The sequence below is a fragment of the Haliotis cracherodii genome, unplaced genomic scaffold (genome assembly GCF_022045235.1).
Source record: "Haliotis cracherodii isolate W230 unplaced genomic scaffold, xgHalCrac1.p SCAF_1, whole genome shotgun sequence".
Classification (NCBI taxonomy): Eukaryota; Metazoa; Mollusca; class Gastropoda; order Lepetellida; family Haliotidae; genus Haliotis; species Haliotis cracherodii.
The window spans coordinates 49,623,755-49,644,900 of NW_027266264.1; the positions used below are offsets into that span (position 1 = coordinate 49,623,755).

The 21,146-nt window shown below is 39.3% G+C and overlaps 1 protein-coding gene across 1 annotated transcript; it reads right to left on the reverse strand.

Moving 5' to 3' along the window:
• Positions 1-1,577: 1,577 nt before the first annotated feature.
• LOC139465094 (arrestin domain-containing protein 3-like) lies at positions 1,578-19,800 on the reverse strand. The gene is made up of 7 exons (XM_071246790.1): positions 19,458-19,800; positions 18,186-18,332; positions 14,361-14,587; positions 14,074-14,256; positions 3,758-3,940; positions 3,310-3,493; positions 1,578-2,116 (listed from the first exon to the last, which is right to left on the reverse strand). Exons 1-7 carry the CDS (start codon positions 19,573-19,575, stop codon positions 1,965-1,967), a joined length of 1,194 nt encoding a protein of 397 aa, XP_071102891.1. The 5' UTR covers positions 19,576-19,800; the 3' UTR covers positions 1,578-1,964.
• Positions 19,801-21,146: the final 1,346 nt, after the last annotated feature.

Here is a 21,146-nt window from a genome sequence, read left to right on the forward strand (position 1 = left end):
AACCTTGTCATATTGTCGAAAACCGTACGATCAGTTTGGTTTTGATTACGAAATCAATCCATGAACGTGTCCAGATATTTTTTCTTTACATTTTCACACACACGCACGCACGCACGCATGCACATGCTATTTCCCACTGATTATATGTGGCGGTGGAGGTGTTCCTTTTTGAGAACAAATCAAAGTGATATACAGACAGATGCATTGCCATCTGGCAACAGTGAAAGAAAATGTTTTTTCATCATACGATGTGCAGAATGAGTTTGTAACATCCGAAAAATATGTAAAACATATGTATGTATTAAGGGTTAATATGGAAACAATATTTGTACCTCAACTTGCACTTCGCATAAACAATCAGGTGTGAAAACACATCCAGTGCAAACATGTTTCTGGTATCCGATAATCCATCCACCAGAAGAATGCTTGATTCTGATTTGTCCAAATAACATTAAAATCCGGTATCTAATCCCATAAATACATCCCAAGTATTCAGGTTTTTCATTCTCAAAGAGAAATGATTTAGACAGTTTCGGTTGCCCATCATCAAACAAACCACCAGTTAACGTGACATTACAGATGTCCTTTTCTACATACTAGTAATGGTTTGGCGTGAAAAATAGAACTTTAATACCTTAATGTTTCTACTCACTCACGGCCTCAATTTCTACAAAAACAACAAAGCATAATGATTACTCACCGTAATAGGCAGGACTTGAAAAAACAAGAGATGAGTAATGTTGCTTTTAACCACTCTGCTCTACTGTTATTAATGTGTGTTGGAAAAATTGTAACTCACTCCTCTGTAGAACAGACAAATCTATTTTCATAATTGGATGTTCACTCAGACAATCTTACTTTTAACTTTACAAAGAGTAGTTGCTAGTAATTCATAAACATATCATATTCATAAAGTAAGTAGTGAGTAATAAGAAAAATGAGCGTATTCAATAATAATAATAATGCACAAAGGACATGATTGTGTAAAGCACATAAGATATACATATGCACAGAAACAAAAATAATCAAATGAAACTGTCAGGTTGTTATATTGAACATATATAGGGCCTACCACCTACCATCCCAGACACTCAGAAATTATGCAACACGTGGTGTAAATGGTATAAAACTATTTGCATACATATGAAAAATATAACTTCGTAATAAATATGTGTAAAATGGTAGCATTAGTGGTAGCATGCAAAGTAGTAGTGGATTCTCAGATCTTTGGCATTTGGTGCGTTGCTCGTGACACCAACCAGTGGTGTGTGGTCCAAATCCACTTACATTATTCTGTTTAAACACATTCCCTTTCAAGCTCTACGTTCCTCAAAACGCATTCGGATAACATGATACTAATCAATATCTACTCGATGTCACCTACCATATGGGAATGTGGTCAATGGTTTGCAAGGTAAACAAGCTTTCATTGTTGATGATATAGAAGTCACAGATGTCTTAAAATGATACAATGTAAGACTAAAGTTCAAATGAAGTCTGTCTATCGCAATCATATATATGAGAAAGTAAGACAGACATAATTGTATAATAAGAATCAACATAATTATACTGTATCATTACTGTGTTAAAATACTTATTAACCTAAGTCGCACGTGGTTGTGCTTTCGCATTAAAATCGTATGACAAATTAGTCCAATGGACATGTAAGTTCTACACCATCAGATGACATTGTTCCACTGTAATCGTTGTATAGTGTGACATATCAGAGCGTTTTCCGTAAAGTTTTCGTCTTCCGAAAATCATCAATAAACATCCTCATAGTTATCCCGAGGTCAAAACTGCCATCCCTTCACAAGTTGCGTCATTATTTACACTGTATTCAGTAAAGTGCGAAGCAAATTAACAAAAGAACAGAAATGACACAAAACTAAGGTAACCATATGGGCCAAGAAGGTCTGCGGCTGCCAACTGAATATTGTTCGATGTTGCTGAAGAGAGTGATGCTACTGTGGAGGTGCTGAAGGTTGAGTCATGTTTCCCCAGTTGTAATAGGTGTACATTGGTGTGTAGTTGGTATCTCCCTGGGTATGCTCGTTCTCATAGTCATCCTGGATGGTAACTGTGCCAAACGTGCATTCGGCATAGGATGGTTGAGCTACACGTTCAAACAAAATTATATTTTTCACAGGAGTAACATCATATTTACAAGTGAAAATTTAAAACCATTTATAAAAGATAAAATGTCCTATAGCATGCGTTAGAAGAATTGCAATGGTTATTAACATGAGTAGCGTGAGTTATAGGGAAGAATGGCGGAGCGGAGTAAAGCGGTCGTTGTGAAACAGAGCGACTGGGGAAAGATAAAACAAAGTTGCAAAGAGGATTGGAGCGGAAAGAGCGATTGGAGAGAAAAGCAACCGGAGATGAGAAGAGAAACGGGATCAGGAGGGGAGAAATATGTCAGGCATTGAGAAGACCATATGAGGGGAGAAGCGCATCAGTCACACAGAAGAGCAGAGCATGTGACTGGAGAAGCGCATCAGTCACAGAGAAGAGCATATGACGGGAGAAGCGCATCAGTCACAGAGAAGAGCATATGATGGGAGAAGCATGTCAGTCATTGAGAAGTGAATATGACAGGAGAAGCGCATCAGTCACAGAGAGCAGCATAGGGGACAAGTGCGTCAATCATTGAGAAGACAGCTCGATGGAGGAAGTGCAGTCATTGAGAAGAGCATATGAGGGGAGAAGCATGCCAGTCATTGAGAAGAGCATATGAGGGGAGAAGCATGTCAGTCATTGAGAAGAGCATATATATGAGGGGAGAAGCATGTCAGTCATTGAGAAGAGCATATGAGGGGAGAAGCGCACCCGTCACAGAGAAGAGCATATGAGAGGAGAAGCGCATCAGTAACAGGGGGGAGCATAGGGGACAAGCGCATCAGTCATTGAGAAGACAGCTCGATGGAGGAAGTGCAGTCATTGAAAAGAGCATATGAGGGGAGAAGCATGTCAGTCACAGAGAAGAGCATATGAGGGGGGAAGCGCATCAGTCACAGAGAGGAGCGTGGGAAGAAGACAGCTCGATTGAGGCTCGATGTAGGAAGTGCAGTCATTGAGAAGAGCTCGAGAGGGGAGAAGCTTGTTAGGCACTGAAAAGAGCAGTATGGCGGGAGAAGGGCGGCCAAAGCGGAAAAGAAAGACCGGAGCTGTGAAGAATGGCCTGATTTATTGGCGACTGACGCAGAGAAGAGTGACTCGCAAGTTGAGAAATGATGACGGATTGTGAACAGTGGATGTTTTAACTTTTAGGAAGTAGAAAGATGACAGGAAGAAAGTGAAACTCACGCATTCCCTCAATAGGTGGGGCATCAGCCTGCGCACCTTCTTGGAAAAGGTGATCCTGGTCAGAACCTTGGATCTGAGGCGAAGACCCAATCTGTTCGAGTGTGGACTTGAGTGGTATTGATCCAATGAGCACTTTCAGGGGTATTTCTAACTTCAACGCGGGACCAGCAGGTTCCACACAAAACTGAAATCGGTTAGAATACTTACGAAAATAAAACATTCTCTAATATATAAATGTAATGAAAGATAGCACAATTGTAAGTTTATTTGGAATTGATAGAAAACATCTTCCAAAAAAGGTTTATCTGCTTTATCTGCTTTGCATCATCTGCAATGATGTATAACACTTTCATTACATTTTTACCCGTGATATTCTACTAGGAAGACAGTTTCTTCAAACAGATGAAGATGAAGCGCCAATGGGTGACGTCAGTTTGCTAACACATACCTTCACATAGTAATCAATGACGATTATACTGCAGCCATTTAATTTGGATGGTGGAACTGGTGGTATCGGTAGCAGATCTCCGGTCCATATATCTGATTCTCCAGGAAGGATTTCACCGTGGGATATTTCGCCTAATTTCTTAGTGTTGGTTCGTGATTTTTTTGGTGCATGATAAGTCACAACCTAAAACATGGAATGTAGTTTCAGAAGCTAATGCTACGAGAACATTAATTAAAACACGGAACTACATATTATGTCAAAATTACAAGGGGTGGTGAAATGTCTCTGCGTGTTAGGTAGGGAGAAATTATACGGTTTCAAGGTTTTACAGTTGTACACAAAATGTATATAATAAAAAGGCTATTCCATGTGTCTCGTCTCATGTTTCTCTCATCAAGTGACGTAGAGAAGGAGAAAGCCACTCGTGAAAATATCTCCTTATCACCAGTTACTCATGATCAGATTTTCCAAGGTGATGCAACATTACAGGATGATATATTTTTTTCTTATTTTTTCAAAACTGCATGGTACACATGATCCGCTACCTAAATTAAAAATGTTCTATTTATTTTAATATATTTAACACTTACGTTAACGTTGACACTAGTCGGGGGGATTTGGATATCCAACACTGTGTTATCCCCAGTCATAGTAAAACGTCTTTAATTAGTTGTGTTCTATTAGTATAACAATAATTAACACGTCCCATTTTAATTCTGGAAACCCAAAAGTCCAGAATCCTACGGTCTTTTCCCAGTATCGGTCAAAGAGCGAAGATTGGTCCATGGGCAGGCCCATGGGCGAGAATATTTTCATTAACACCAAACTCATGTTTTTGTTTCTCAAATACTTAACTTGTATTCCATCAAGTATCATGACACAAAATTTAACTCATTTTAACTTAATTCAACGATTTTAGAGCGATATTGAAATATTTCGCCCATGGGCGACAAAAAGGTTTGGCCCATGGGCAAGCATATTTTCCTTTGCTCAACTGTTTTAGTTTCGCAAGTACATCAAGGGATTATAAGCATGAAACATGTTTCAACTCATTTTAACTTAATTCAACTAAGTTTTGGCGTTATTAAAATATTTCGCCCATGTTTTGTCAGTCCCTTTAAAGAATTAACTAATTGTTTACAAAGTATATTGTATCATGTGAAACACACTTTGTATCATTACATTACTATTCTAAAAGGGCCTTTGGTTTGATGTTTCTCGTGCAGAAATTTTACAAATTTCACCTTTTTTACTTATTGCAACGATCTTTAATGAACCTGGCCTTATCTCTCAAAACATTTTGACAGTTTATCATACAAATTCATGTGCGTGTACACCAATTTATTGGCATTATTTTTCAACAAATTAAAGTTTAGTTTGTTTCTTTTTCACTACCCTTTTTATGTCTCGTTAGTACATCACATTGGGAAATTAAGTGACAATAGATAATTAGGCAATATACAGGTACACGTGCGCGTATTTTAATGGGGAAAAACCCGATTCGTCTTTCATTGCATAACGTCTAGCTGAATATCTCACATTCTAACTAAATCTCGAAATAATTATTTCATTATATGCGGTGCGATGTTTAGAGGCGATTGAGTGAATATTATGACACTAAAGCAACTTTTTAAATGCATTGTCACTTTTGGTATGAAAATGGTAACAGTTCAGAAAAAAACAGCCTTCTTATGATAATTTTCATATTCTCATTAGTACGTTGTATCTAATTACAGTGTCGGCATTATTCACAGGTGATTCTACAATACCTGCTCTCAGTCAATTACGATCTACCACACCACGCGCGAATAAACAGTTATGCAGGTGTTGCTGTGGGCAAAACCTAGCCTGTATATGTATATTTTTTTGTTCGATACATATATTACATATTTTCGTTAATATGTGGATATATTAAGCACAAAGACAAAAAAAAGTTTATGAAAGATGAATTAGTGCCTTGATATATTCAACGAGATGTGTATCATCGTTTAATGGGTCATTCAATAAAAGTACGTTTGGAGGAGATATCAAAGGAGCCGCCCAATATACACAGTGTCGTCCGGTGAACTACCACCCCACTCTGTCCGTAAGAGTTATGTAATTGGTACACAAATATATTTGATGCGGTGTCAGTGTGGAAGGAGTTTGAATTACGTCCGCCACTGGCCACAGAGGTAATAATCAAAGTCATGTAACAATAAACAAGATCAATGCCTTACTAATTACCTAGTGACGCACGTAACAACGACTGTCAATCTGTCTGCTACAGCTACCATACCATCATCCCTGTCACAACTGGCATATCAACGGCTTATTCAAAATATTAATTGTAAAAACGTCGTTGAGAGATTACCGTATGTCCTATACAGTCCTCATATTTGATAAAAAAAAGAGTAAATACGTCAACTGGGAATTCAACTGGATGTTACCTTCCTTATATCAGCTGACAGCCCTGTTTGTGAAAATATGTACTAGACATAAGATTTATAGACTAATAAAATCAATTGTAAGACCGCATGGACCATAAACCGAATTAAATATGTCTTGGTATCATCTCTTGTGTATTAGATGATGGTAATGACCTGGCATTCCATATACTAATTGAACAGAGTTCACCTGTACATGTCCACATTAGTGAGACAGACTGTAACCAAAAATACAATGAGCTGTAGCTCCCAATCCCTTATAACAACGACAACAACAACCAGGGTGAGGGCACAGTATGGTTAAACCGTGTCCACCAGACAATCTCAGGTGGCTAACGCCATATCTCCCATCAAGTCAGTTCTATTTTTCAGCGGATAATTATTTTTTTACAATTTGAATAAAAGTGATTAAACAAATCATATTTAACAAACATACACATTACCAAATACAAAACTTTATAACCCTTTCTAGACTTCGTTCCAATTAACCTGGATCATATAACTCTCTCGCGAAGGTCGTATACGACTTTAAAGTGAATACATCTACAGTGTACAAGTAACGTTTAACTGTATCATATATACTCATGATAGGCAATTAATTCCTAATTCGAATGAGTACATTCTGGGGCTAAATCTGCAAAATATTTCATTATACAATGCAAACGATAGAAACGTAGCGGATGATAAAAGAGACAATGACTTAATAATCTGCAATGTATCATTTGTTCTCGTTTAATCTATTGTACATATTGAAGTGATTGTAAAGTTTCAAGGCGTACTTAAATGTTGTGGTATTATGAATGAATTTAGAATATCAATAGCGAAAAACAGTCACCATATGGGATGTACATGTAGGGATGCCTACTTTCTCCACTGTTATTCAACCTGTACATCAATGACCTCATAACTACGCTGAATGCCTTAGAAGTTGGTGTATCTGTTGACGATGAATGCATTTGTGTTCTGGCTTACGCTGACGACATCATTCTTCTGGCTGAGAGTGAACAGGACTTAAATATACTTCTTAACGGGCTTGGGCAGTGGTGTGCGACAAACAAGATGTCAATTAATCCCAACAAATCGAAGATTGTGCATTTTCGGAGCCAGGCAGTGACAAGAACGGATAGTTTATTCCAGTGTAGCGGCAATAATTTGGAAATAGTGGAGAGTTACTGTTACCTCGGTTTGTTACTAACAGAACATCTGGACTACACTCGGATGGGGAATGCCGGGACTTCTCATATCAAAGAGCAAGATTCTAGGAGGGATGGAGTACAAAACATTTACCAAGCTGTATGACTCCATGGTGTGGGCAACAATAGACTATGGAGCTGCGATATGGGGAGCTCATCACATTCCAGCTATCAGCACCATACAGGGCCATGAAGTATTTTATGGGGGTGAGGAAGTCAACCCCAAACAGCGCTGTATCAGGGGACATGGGATGGGAGCCACCGGTTGTACGGCTATGGAGAAGTGTAGTAAGGTATTACAAGCGATCATGCGACGTGAATCCGGACAGACTTATATTTAAAGTGTTCAAGTGGGCAGACTCAGCGGTGTCATTAGGCACACGTAACTGGAATCTCCGTGTCCACAAGAAACTACGAAGTTTACAGTTAGACCATTTTATCCCTATTGGAAACACTTTTTATATACACTTTTTAACGAGTACGGTTGGAGAGAAGATAAAGCAGAACTTCATACAGGAATGGAGTAAGTCAGTCAGACAGGAGGAAAGTAGACATGGAACAGGAAAGAACAAGCTCCGACTTTATCGACATTTTAAGACAAGTTTTGAAGTTGAACGGTATTTACAGTTTCCCCTACCCCGGTCTCACCGCCGTGCTATAGCTCTATTCCGCTGTGGTGTTGCCCCGCTCCGTGTTGAGACAGGTCGCTACAATGATATACCATTGAATGAACGGGTGTGTTTTAACTGTCATGAATGCGTGGAGGATGAAAGCCATGTTTTATTTCATTGTCCTTTATATAAAAACATTACTGATAGCCTTTTAACTACATGTGCGAATCTCTGTGCTACTTTTCAAGTTTTATCTGATGTTGATAAGTTCTCTTTTATTATGTCCAATGATGATTTGTTTTTTCTAACGGCCAAAACCTGCAAACTTTTACTCGAAAAACGCAAGAATATTTTATATAATGATTTACCTTCGTGATATATTTTACCACTTATAAATTCTAGTCTTGTATTTATTTTTATGTGACCTCGTCTCTCATAACTCATACTGAGTGGTTCTGTACTTTTATCTATGTTCTATGTATATATGTATGTAGTATGTTGTACAGAAGTGAGACGTAAATAAACAATTGTCTGTCTGTCTGTCTGTCTGTCTGTCTGTCTGTCTAACTTGTCTTCCAGCACCTAATCATCGGACAGACCAGTCAAATGTGACCAGTGTACCTCCTTACCTCCTAATTACTGAGCTGCCCAATACTGTCATACTGTGGACAGAATAAGCTGCTACAACTCGTTGAGTGATAGAGATTAACCAGATTATGATTGTGTTTGTAAGTTGCTTTTGATCTGTGTCGGGTTGCAGTTGTTTTATTAGGCAAGACCAGGGATATTTTTTTCAATGAAACCTTTCAACCGTTGAGTTTGTTTTGCATTCATTTCATTAAATACATTGTTAGGTAGAATAATAACACGTTATATAGATTAAACATCTCCCTAACTGAGTATAATCTCACATGTACTGTAAGTACCATATTATATTACTTTGAGGAGACATTGAGTGGGCATTGTATGCTATCGGAATGACTTTAGCAAATCCCTGCGTCAATGGACCCGTGAAGATCCGGGTTAGAACAGATCTTCAGAAAAACATTCTTGGCGTAAAAGGGCGACAGCGCTTGTCGTAAGAGGCCACTACCGAGATCGGGTGGTCAGGTTCGCTGACCTGGTTGATGCATGTCACCGTATCCCAATTGCGTGGATCGATGCACGTGATGTCAATCACTGGATGGTCTGGCCCAGACTCGATTATTTACAGACCGCCGTAATATAGCTGAAATATTGCTAAGTGCGGCGTTAAACAACTAACAAACAAACAAAACTTTGACGAATTCACAACAATCACTATGACGAGGTATGCATATCTTGCAATCAACCTGAATGCAGTTACTGGAATGTCAAACCCGGGCTTGGTTAAAACAAGAATTGCAGTTAGATCCGCTACATGTTGTAGATCTCCTGTAGTCAAGAGATGCAATACCGAGGCAGCAATGTCAATTTATGAGGGACAGACAACGACTCCAACATATATAAACAGAGCAGCCAAAGATAAAAATGAAATCATATCATGTACGAAAATAGAAATCATATCAACACAAATAGAGAAAGTGTATGAGTACTAAAACTTGCAATAGATATGTGTACCCTACGTACACACATGAGTCCCATTCGACAGTCTACAACACCCGAATAACTGTCAAACAAGTTTGGGTACCCCTTGTGTTCAGGCAAGTTATTTAATTCAATAATGCATGCATGTTTATGTGGCTACATCTTATTGCTCATGTTCCCAAGTATTATAAAACTCTTTAATGTCTCTCCTTCCTAATCTAACGCTAAAACATTTCAGGTCATTACCATCATCTAATACACAAGAGATGATACCAAGACATATTTAATTCGGTTTATGGTCCAAACAGGGCTGTCAGCTGATATAAGGAAGGTAACATCCAGTTGAATTCCCAGTTGACGTATTTACTCTTTTTTTTTATCAAATAAGCGGGGCAACACCACAGCGGAATAGAGCTATAGCACGGCGGTGAGACCGGGGTAGGGGAAACTGTAAATACCGTTCAACTTCAAAACTTGTCTTAAAATGTCGATAAAGTCGGAGCTTGTTCTTTCCTGTTCCATGTCTACTTTCCTCCTGTCTGACTGACTTACTCCATTCCTGTATGAAGTTCTGCTTTATCTTCTCTCCAACCGTACTCGTTAAAAAGTGTATATAAAAAGTGTTTCCAATAGGGATAAAATGGTCTAACTGTAAACTTCGTAGTTTCTTGTGGACACGGAGATTCCAGTTACGTGTGCCTAATGACACCGCTGAGTCTGCCCACTTGAACACTTTAAATATAAGTCTGTCCGGATTCACGTCGCATGATCGCTTGTAATACCTTACTACACTTCTCCATAGCCGTACAACCGGTGGCTCCCATCCCATGTCCCCTGATACAGCGCTGTTTGGGGTTGACTTCCTCACCCCCATAAAATACTTCATGGCCCTGTATGGTGCTGATAGCTGGAATGTGATGAGCTCCCCATATCGCAGCTCCATAGTCTATTGTTGCCCACACCATGGAGTCATACAGCTTGGTAAATGTTTTGTACTCCATCCCTCCTAGAATCTTGCTCTTTGATATGAGAAGTCCCGGCATTCCCCATCCGAGTGTAGTCCAGATGTTCTGTTAGTAACAAACCGAGGTAACAGTAACTCTCCACTATTTCCAAATTATTGCCGCTACACTGGAATAAACTATCCGTTCTTGTCACTGCCTGGCTCCGAAAATGCACAATCTTCGATTTGTTGGGATTAATTGACATCTTGTTTGTCGCACACCACTGCCCAAGCCCGTTAAGAAGTATATTTAAGTCCTGTTCACTCTCAGCCAGAAGAATGATGTCGTCAGCGTAAGCCAGAACACAAATGCATTCATCGTCAACAGATACACCAACTTCTAAGGCATTCAGCGTAGTTATGAGGTCATTGATGTACAGGTTGAATAACAGTGGAGAAAGTAGGCATCCCTACATGTACATCCCATATGGTGACTGTTTTTCGCTATTGATATTCTAAATTCATTCATAATACCACAACATTTAAGTACGCCTTGAAACTTTACAATCACTTCAATATGTACAATAGATTAAACGAGAACAAATGATACATTGCAGATTATTAAGTCATTGTCTCTTTTATCATCCGCTACGTTTCTATCGTTTGCATTGTATAATGAAATATTTTGCAGATTTAGCCCCAGAATGTACTCATTCGAATTAGGAATTAATTGCCTATCATGAGTATATATGATACAGTTAAACGTTACTTGTACACTGTAGATGTATTCACTTTAAAGTCGTATACGACCTTCGCGAGAGAGTTATATGATCCAGGTTAATTGGAACGAAGTCTAGAAAGGGTTATAAAGTTTTGTATTTGGTAATGTGTATGTTTGTTAAATATGATTTGTTTAATCACTTTTATTCAAATTGTAAAAAAATAATTATCCGCTGAAAAATAGAACTGACTTGATGGGAGATATGGCGTTAGCCACCTGAGATTGTCTGGTGGACACGGTTTAACCATACTGTGCCCTCACCCTGGTTGTTGTTGTCGTTGTTATAAGGGATTGGGAGCTACAGCTCATTGTATTTTTGGTTACAGTCTGTCTCACTAATGTGGACATGTACAGGTGAACTCTGTTCAATTAGTATATGGAATGCCAGGTCATTACCATCATCTAATACACAAGAGATGATACCAAGACATATTTAATTCGGTTTATGGTCCATGCGGTCTTACAATTGATTTTATTAGTCTATAAATCTTATGTCTAGTACATATTTTCACAAACAGGGCTGTCAGCTGATATAAGGAAGGTAACATCCAGTTGAATTCCCAGTTGACGTATTTACTCTTTTTTTTATCAAATATGAGGACTGTATAGGACATACGGTAATCTCTCAACGACGTTTTTACAATTAATATTTTGAATAAGCCGTTGATATGCCAGTTGTGACAGGGATGATGGTATGGTAGCTGTAGCAGACAGATTGACAGTCGTTGTTACGTGCGTCACTAGGTAATTAGTAAGGCATTGATCTTGTTTATCGTTACATGACTTTGACTATTACCTCTGTGGCCAGTGGCGGACGTAATTCAAACTCCTTCCACACTGACACCGCATCAAATATATTTGTGTACCAATTACATAACTCTTACGGACAGAGTGGGGTGGTAGTTCACCGGACGACACTGTGTATATTGGGCGGCTCCTTTGATATCTCCTCCAAACGTACTTTTATTGAATGACCCATTAAACGATGATACACATCTCGTTGAATATATCAAGGCACTAATTCATCTTTCATAAACTTTTTTTTGTCTTTGTGCTTAATATATCCACATATTAACGAAAATATGTAATATATGTATCGAACAAAAAAATATACATATACAGGCTAGGTTTTGCCCACAGCAACACCTGCATAACTGTTTATTCGCGCGTGGTGTGGTAGATCGTAATTGACTGAGAGCAGGTATTGTAGAATCACCTGTGAATAATGCCGACACTGTAATTAGATACAACGTACTAATGAGAATTATCATAAGAAGGCTGTTTTTTTCTGAACTGTTACCATTTTCATACCAAAAGTGACAATGCATTTAAAAAGTTGCTTTAGTGTCATAATATTCACTCAATCGCCTCTAAACATCGCACCGCATATAATGAAATAATTATTTCGAGATTTAGTTAGAATGTGAGATATTCAGCTAGACGTTATGCAATGAAAGACGAATCGGGTTTTTCCCCATTAAAATACGCGCACGTGTACCTGTATATTGCCTAATTATCTATTGTCACTTAATTTCCCAATGTGATGTACTAACGAGACATAAAAAAGGTAGTGAAAAAGAAACAAACTAAACTTTAATTTGTTGAAAAATAATGCCAATAAATTGGTGTACACGCACATGAATTTGTATGATAAACTATCAAAATGTTTTGAGAGATAAGGCCAGGTTCATTAAAGATCGTTGCAATATGTAAAAGGTGAAATTTGTAAAACTTCTGCACGGGAAACATCAAACCAAAGGCCCTTTTAAAATAGTAATGTAATGATATAATACAAAGTGTGTTTCACATGATACAATATACTTTGTAAACAATTAGTTAATTCTTTAAAGGGACTGACAAAACATGGGCGAAATATTTTAATAACGCCAAAACTTAGTTGAATTAAGTTAAAATGAGTTGAATCATGTTTCATGCTTATAATCCCTTGATGTACTTGCGAAACTAAAACAGTTGAGCAAAGGAAAATATGCTCGCCCATGGGCCAAACCTTTTTCACGCCCATGGGCGAAATATTTCAATATCGCTTTAAAATCGTTGAATTAAGTTAAAATGAGTTAAATTTTGTGTCATGATACTTGATGGAATACAAGTTAAGTATTTGCGAAACAAAAACATGAGTTTTGTGTAAAGGAAAATATTCTCGCCCATGGGCCAAGCCTTTTTCATGCCCATGGGCGAAATATTTCAATATCGCTTTAAAATCGTTGAATCAAGTTAAAATGAGTTAAATTTTGTGTCATGATACTTGATGGAATACAAGTTAACTATTTACGAAACAAAAACATGAGTTTTGTGTAAAGGAACATATTCTCACCCATGGGCCTGCCCATGGGCCAAGCCTTTTTCTCGCCCATGGGCGAAATATTTCAATATCGCTTTAAAATCGTTGAATTAAGTTAAATGAGTTAGATTTTGTGTCATGATACTTGATGGAATACAAGTTAAGTATTTGCGAAACAAAAACATGAGTTTTGTGTAAAGGAAAATATTCTCGCCCATGGGCCAGTCTTCGAGATGGTGTAAATATTGAGTTTTTAAACTTTTTGTTTTCATTTTTTCTTCCTTAGTATGTTCCCATGTAAACAGCATGCTTATTTTTGTAAATACCTTTGTCTGAGACTGGGAAAAGACCGTAGAGTTTCTGGACTTTTGGGTTTCCAGAATTAAAATGGGACGTGTTAATTGGTACTGGAAAACTGTATATAAGGTTATATTGTTAAGGCTCTTATCAAATGAAACATATTCAGATATAAAATGTATTAATTTCTTACAGACCATGTATAGTTCAGCGAATGATCTCTTCATTTTTCTGTTACTGCGGTTGATAATCTCAGCTTTGATAGGAATAGATTCCCCTGGAACAAAGCCACATCGGTCAATTTGAAACCTACAGCTGATAGGACCGGATGTACAGCACAGACAGCAGAGTGTCTCTTGGACTTCTCCTCGCAGACCCTGCTGCAAAGAATAATCACACGATGTATGTATTTCTGGGGATATCACTATTCTACACATGTGAATAATAATAATAATTGAATAATGACCTAGTTAACATCACCTACCATAGCTTCAGGTTCAGCGTTGAGGTCGAGTAGATTGACAACTGTAAATGCCCTTTTCGTTGTGTCGTCGAACTTCCATGGCTTCAGAATGGTGCCTTTGAGCCAATAGCGTACCCTCCCCACCGTACCTTCAAATGAGGAGGGTAGGTTGGGTGGTAGTTGGTACTGAAAGGGGTACGTGTAACGCCCCGCGGGCAGTGTAGGGGTATCACCATCTCCTCCCGTCGCTGAAATGACAATGCTAACTTTAATCGAAGAAGATTCACCAGAAGCAACAATTTCATCTTGTAATAATTGTTTAATTTGAAGTTTACACGATATACGTTTGTTCCATTGGAAGAGAGGCTGGTCACATGACCGCGAAACTGACGTTCATTAGCATATGTACGACACAATTTGACGTTCATACCATACTCATTGGAGTATGGACCTTCTATGGAGTGAGGGTCTATCATTGTATAAAGTCTTCTCAAGCAACAATGTTCACTCAAAGAAGGTTCATACTCCAATGAACTCACACAGAGTGAAAGTCAATTCTTAAATGTACTGTGCAGCTGAAAACGCCCGAGGCTTATCATCAATGTTCCTACCTTCACGAGTACCAAGTGTTATATGAAATGACATTCCGTCATAATCCTCAAGTTTTAACATAAGCATATATTCTACATTACGAATAACACGTGCACGCTATACAAGAACTATTGGCGGTATAGGCAATGAAGACGGTGTAACCAGTGACTAAATAGTGTGACATCACTGTGAATATTCTCAACAAGATTCGCTTTTTAAATTACAAAACACCACTTTGTACAATATCTTATATTATTAAATGCAGATTTTGAAGACATACTTAGTACATTAATGTAAGTAGCATATTGGTTGGACAAGAACTCTTTATGAGTGAGTGTGTATTGTTTGACACCGCTTTTAGCAATATCACGGCGGGGGACACCAGAAACGGGCTTCACACATTGTACCAATGTGGAGAATCAAACCCAGGCCTTCGGCGTGACGAGCGAACGCTTTAACCACTAGGCTACCCCATCGCCCCTGTTACTGTGAGTGTTGCTGTGAGTGTTACTATGTTGCTGTAAGTGTTACTGTGAGTGTTGCTCTGAGTGTTACTGTGTTGCTAAAAGTGTTACTGTGAGTGTTTCTGCGAGTGTTACTGTGTTGCTGTAAGTTCTGCTGTGAGTGTTACTGTGTTGCTGTAAAGTGTTATTGTGTTGCTGTAAGTGCTACTGTAAGTGTTACTGTGTTACTGTAAGTTCTGCTGTGAGTGTTACTGTGTTTCTGTAAGTGTTACTGTGTTGCTGTAAGTGCTGCTGTGAGTGTTACTGTGTTGCCGTGAGTGTTACTGTGAGTGTTGCTGTGAGTGTTACTGTGTGTGTTGCTGTAAGTGTTACTGTGTTGGTGTACATGTTGCCGTGAGTGTTGCCGTGAGTGTTACTGAGTTGTTGTAAGTGTTACTGTGACTGTTGCTGAGAGTATTACTGTGTTTCTGTAAGTGTTGCAGTGAGTGTAACTGTGTTGCCGTGAGTGTAACTGTGTTGCCGCGAGTGTTACTGTGTTGCCGTGAGTGTTACTGTGTTACTGTTAGTGTTGCTGCGAGTGTTACTGTGTTGCTGTAAGTGTTACTGTGTTGGTGTACATGTTGCTGTTAGTGTTGTCGTGAGTGTTACTGTGAGTGTTGCCGTGAGTGTTACTGTGTTGCTGTGAGTGTTACTGTGTTACTGTGAGTGTTGCTGCGAGTGTTACTGTGTTGCTGTAAGTGTTACTGTGTTGGTGTACATGTTGCTGTTAGTGTTGCCGTGAGTGTTATTGTGAGTATTGCTGCGAGTGTTACTGTGTTGCTGTAAGTGTTACTGTGTTGGTGTACATGTTGCTGTTAGTGTTGCCGTGAGTGTTACTGGTAGTGTTGCTGTGAGTGTTACTGTGTTGGTGTAAGTGTTGCTGTGTTGGTGTGAGTGTTGCTGTGAGTGTTACTGTGTTGGTGTAAGTGTTGCCGTGAGTGTTGCCGTGAGTGTTACTGTGTTGGTGTACATGTTGCTGTGAGTGTTGCTGTAAGAGTTACTGTGTGTGTTGCTGCGAGTGTTACTGTGTTGGTGTAAGTGTTACTGTGTTGCTGTGAGTGTTGCTGCGAGTGTTACTGTGTTGCTGTAAGTGTTGCCGTGAGTGTTGCCGTGAGTGTTACTGTGTTGCTGTAAGTGTTATTGTAAGTTTTACTGTGAGTGTTACAAGCACAGGTGGCCCAATCGTCTTCGTCACTCGATTCGCTGTGCAGAGTTGCGTCCCTTGATCGTGGGTTCGAATCGCGGTTCGCCCATATTATGTTTCTAGGTTTGTCAGCACCATACCCGTGCTCGTGGGTTTCACCGAAGTGGTAAACGTCTGTGACCTGCATCACTTCGGGCTTTCCTCCCACAGAAAGATGACGCGCCGCGCTATAACTGGAATACTGTTTAATGCTCACTCACTCAATTTCATAAGGTATCAGTGTTGTCCATGTACTTATATATGATGCATGAATGTAACTGCTACCAATCTCCACACAAACTATCCTGGTGAAATAGCCTCATTATATGCTGCAGAATCAAAACTGGGTCAAATTCCAATGTGCAATTTATCACTTCTCGACTGTCCTCCTGCGTTAAGTTGTTATCATCGCTGAACCGCCGACTGGATACAGAATGCATGTAATATACACATGTAATATACAGTAGCTTCTCGCAGACCACACTTGATATTTGTTTGTTCTACCTCAACCTGTCAAAATACATATGGGTTGCTGTTGTAATAGACACATATCTTCATCTATTATTGATGAAGAGCTTGGCACAAAAACATGAATGTCATTAGTTATGGTGTCTTTAGTTGCCCTTTACAGTGTCAAATAAGGTTAGCAAAAAAATATTGGACCAGGCGTGAGCATGTAGTATTTAGTATATAACGCACTTAATGTGAACGTTTAAAGTATTATAGCTCAAATGGATAGAATTATCATACTAATTGCCTGCATGTTATCAGAAACCTTGACAGCAGTCTGCTTTCCCCTAACGACGGACTGCTGTCTAGTCTATTGCTATGTGACGTCAATGGCGTTTCTTGTTTGTGACGTCATCCTGTATTATTTACTATGACGTTACTGTTTTTACTCAGTGACCTCCGTTGAAGCTTTTTTTCTCTGTAAGTCACAAAGGTGGTTTCTTTAAAAAGTAATGTATTTCCGCATCACAATTTATGATATTAAAACACAAACCGGTGTTGAATAACGACTTTCTGCGCCAGAATGTTCATGTGAAATATGTGAGGTGGGCGTTGGAAAATCCAAAATGCCTATTACTGACGGTGTACGGTCTCATATTATGTCAGTAACCACCATCTTGGATTTTACTGACGGTATGCGGTCTCATATTAGGTCAGTAACAACCATCTTGGATTTTACTGACGGTATACGGTCTCATATTAGGTCAGTAACAACCATCTTGGATTTTACTGACGGTATGCGGTCTCATATTAGGTCAGTAATAACCATCTTGGATTTTACTGACGGTATACGGTCTCATATTAGGTCAGTAACAACCATTTTGGATTTTACTGACGGTACAGGGAATCATACGGTGTTAGTAATTCTGCTCTCTGATTGGTCAATCTCACTGTGAGGCATAATAAGTATAACTTTATGTATATATGTCAGAATATAGGATGATGTACAAGATCCATCATCATTTAACATTATTCATGTACATAAAAATACCCTTCACATTATTAGGGCTTACAGGAAACGCATGATTGCTTGTAACGACTTAATGGGTCCATAAATACCTTTCCCAAACAGAACCAGTTCGTTGTTGAAGTAGGTATCTTTCGCCACATAATGCTTGGTGACAGTTCGCCTGGCCTTCCCAACTCCCTTCGGGCAGCTCTCGGACCATTTGACTCTGGCACCACCGTGCAGCTGAAGCTGTATGCCTGCAACAGATGTATCTCTGTCACAACGTTATTGCCACGTTATTGATATAATAGTACTTTACACTACACTAATCACAGTGATTTTCCGAGTGGGTCCCAAGTGCATTACTCCGGGTGCATTAGTGAGTGAGTTGTGTTTAACGCCGCTTTTAACATTATTCCAGTTATATCACGACGTGTCAGCTTAATGTGGGAAGGAAAGCCCGAAGTGATGCAGGTCTCAGACGTTTACCACTTCGGTGAAACCCAGGAGCACGGGTATGGTGCTGACAAACCTAGAAACATAATCTGGGCGAACCGGGATTCGAACCCACAATCATAGGTTTCTGGCGTGTCCAGGGGACGGAACTCTGCACAGCGAATCGCGGCGCCTTAGGCGACTGGGCCACCCTTGCCCCCTCCGGGTCCATTAAACTTGACACCCGTTTTTGTTAATAATAACATAAGTCCTTTATGTATTTTATCCCCTCAACAGCATGATCACTCTGTCCACAGTCTTGTTATATTATGCATATCGTTGTGATGTAGCTTTCTGTAGACCTGGGGGAGGGATAGCCTAGTGGTTAAAGAGTAGGCTTGTCACGCCGAAGACCTGGGTTCGATTCCCCACATGGGTACAATTTGTGAAGCTCATTTCCGGTGTCCCCCGCCGGGATATTGCTGGAATATTGCCATATTGCTATTCTGTAGATCTATGTCATGGGCATAAAACAAAATATTCACTTACTCACTTCGCTCCCAAGTTGTACACGGATGGGATCACTCACCCACAAACTTTATATTGAAGTTTGCACATACAAATAGACACAGTTACTTTGACGATATCGATTATATGGCGTGTCAGCCATCCAGTCGCTTATACGATAATACCTTAATCTTTCAGTCTCTTCAACTATGTACAAAACACTGGAATTCGGTTGTTGTTTTCATTTAAAACATATATTACTGTCTCATTTAAAGTCGAAATACTTTGAAATATTAATAAACACTACACTCAGCTTAAATCAGGGCGTAATGGTAAAAAAACATATTTAAAAAACGTATGTGCCTCTACAAAATCCCATGATAATATATGTGCACACAGTAACCTGTTTCTGAATGTTTATAATTACTGAAAGTACTTACCTCTCATTTTCATGTCCTCGTTTAGCTCCAATGTAAGGTGACCCTGTAGACACTGTCCCGGGGAATACACGCCCTGGGGGTTGTTTAAAGTTATTGTAAATACGTTCAGTTTTCCCATCTTTGAGAGATGGTGTTTCAAGAACAGCTTTCTAATGTGTTTTATATTTATGACACTGCATCCGATGTAAATAAGCACATTCACACAACAGACAGACTAGTGTCATACCCTTCTCCGTTTACAAAACAGATGCCCCACAGACCTTTATACTAATGTTTTTATGCCAGCGTCGACTGTTTTCGTAATGTCACAGTGTCCATGTCACAACAATGTCGTCCCGTTGCTTCGTCTGTGTCATGTATAGTTGTACGTTGCAGGTTGGCTGTCAACATCGAGAAACACCGAGCCCGAATTACCCCCAGCACTTTAGTAGACACGCTTACGATTGGCCATTGAGTGCACTCATGTAGTTATCTGCCACAGGTTAATAGCGATTGTTATTCGTACTCGCTCACAAATCACAAAAGCAGGTCGTGAGATGGTCCAACCGTTCTTTGAATGATATTGAACAGTCTTCATCAACGGGTTACGGAATAATAGTTTCGTGTCGTGATACTACCATGGCAACGAGATAAACATCCTGATCATTTAGAGGTATTTACATATCAGGGAGTATGATTGATTATAATTTTGCACTTCCAATGTGCATGTCGATACAAAATGTGTGCAGGAGCCGATATTTACACATTGACGTGTTGCTCTTGACGACATGCACGCCATCAGCTACCTTCGACAAATAAACTACAGTTATACACAAACCTCCGTCATCAAAACCATGTTGTAATGTGGCAGTTATCTACAAATCCAAGTTTGTTTGCACTAGACTTCCAAATATTTAAAGAGGTTTTAGAATTACCTGTCATGTGTTTCGTCTCCCATATTGGGGTGGGCTGGGGTGGAGTTGCCATTTAGTTCGAGATAGGATATTTTTGTTTTCGGGACCGCTAAAAACACACATTTGTTTTATGGAAGTAGGCGGAAAATTTAATTTCTTTTTACAACACATTTGTCATGATCCTAGACTTTATCATGTTCAGGGAACAGAGTTGTGTTGGTAAAACCGGTTGGGAAGAGTGTACGTGTTTGTGATATTTGATATATTGCATTTGAATATAATCTCTTTAAAAAAAAGAAACTTGACACTGACTTTCTAAATGTAATATAATGCGATTGTTTCAAAATAGGACACAGAAACCATAATTGAAACACTGTTTGAAGATCAATGTACACAATGTTCAAAACATTAATCGTGTCACCTAGACACGTTCACGATACAGTTAATGTCACAGGGGAACAGAAAATGTCAATATCGGTTGTGCCCACCACGTGCATCAATCACTGCTTGACACCGACGACCCATAAATGCAATCAAGTTGTCAATAACACGCTATTGGATGTGCTGCCATTCATGCTGCATCAAGTGCATCCAGAAGCGCCGGAAGTGTTTGGGGCGGCGGATTCCTTCTGCGAACGCGTCGATCCAACTCGTCCAAAAGATTCTCAATCGGGGACAAATCTGGTGACCGGGTCGGCCAAAGTTATGTCTGGATGTTGTTGTGCTGTAAGAACACAAACACGTGCAATATGCGGTCGAGCGTTGTCCTGCTGGAACTGTCCGCCATTAACGTTGA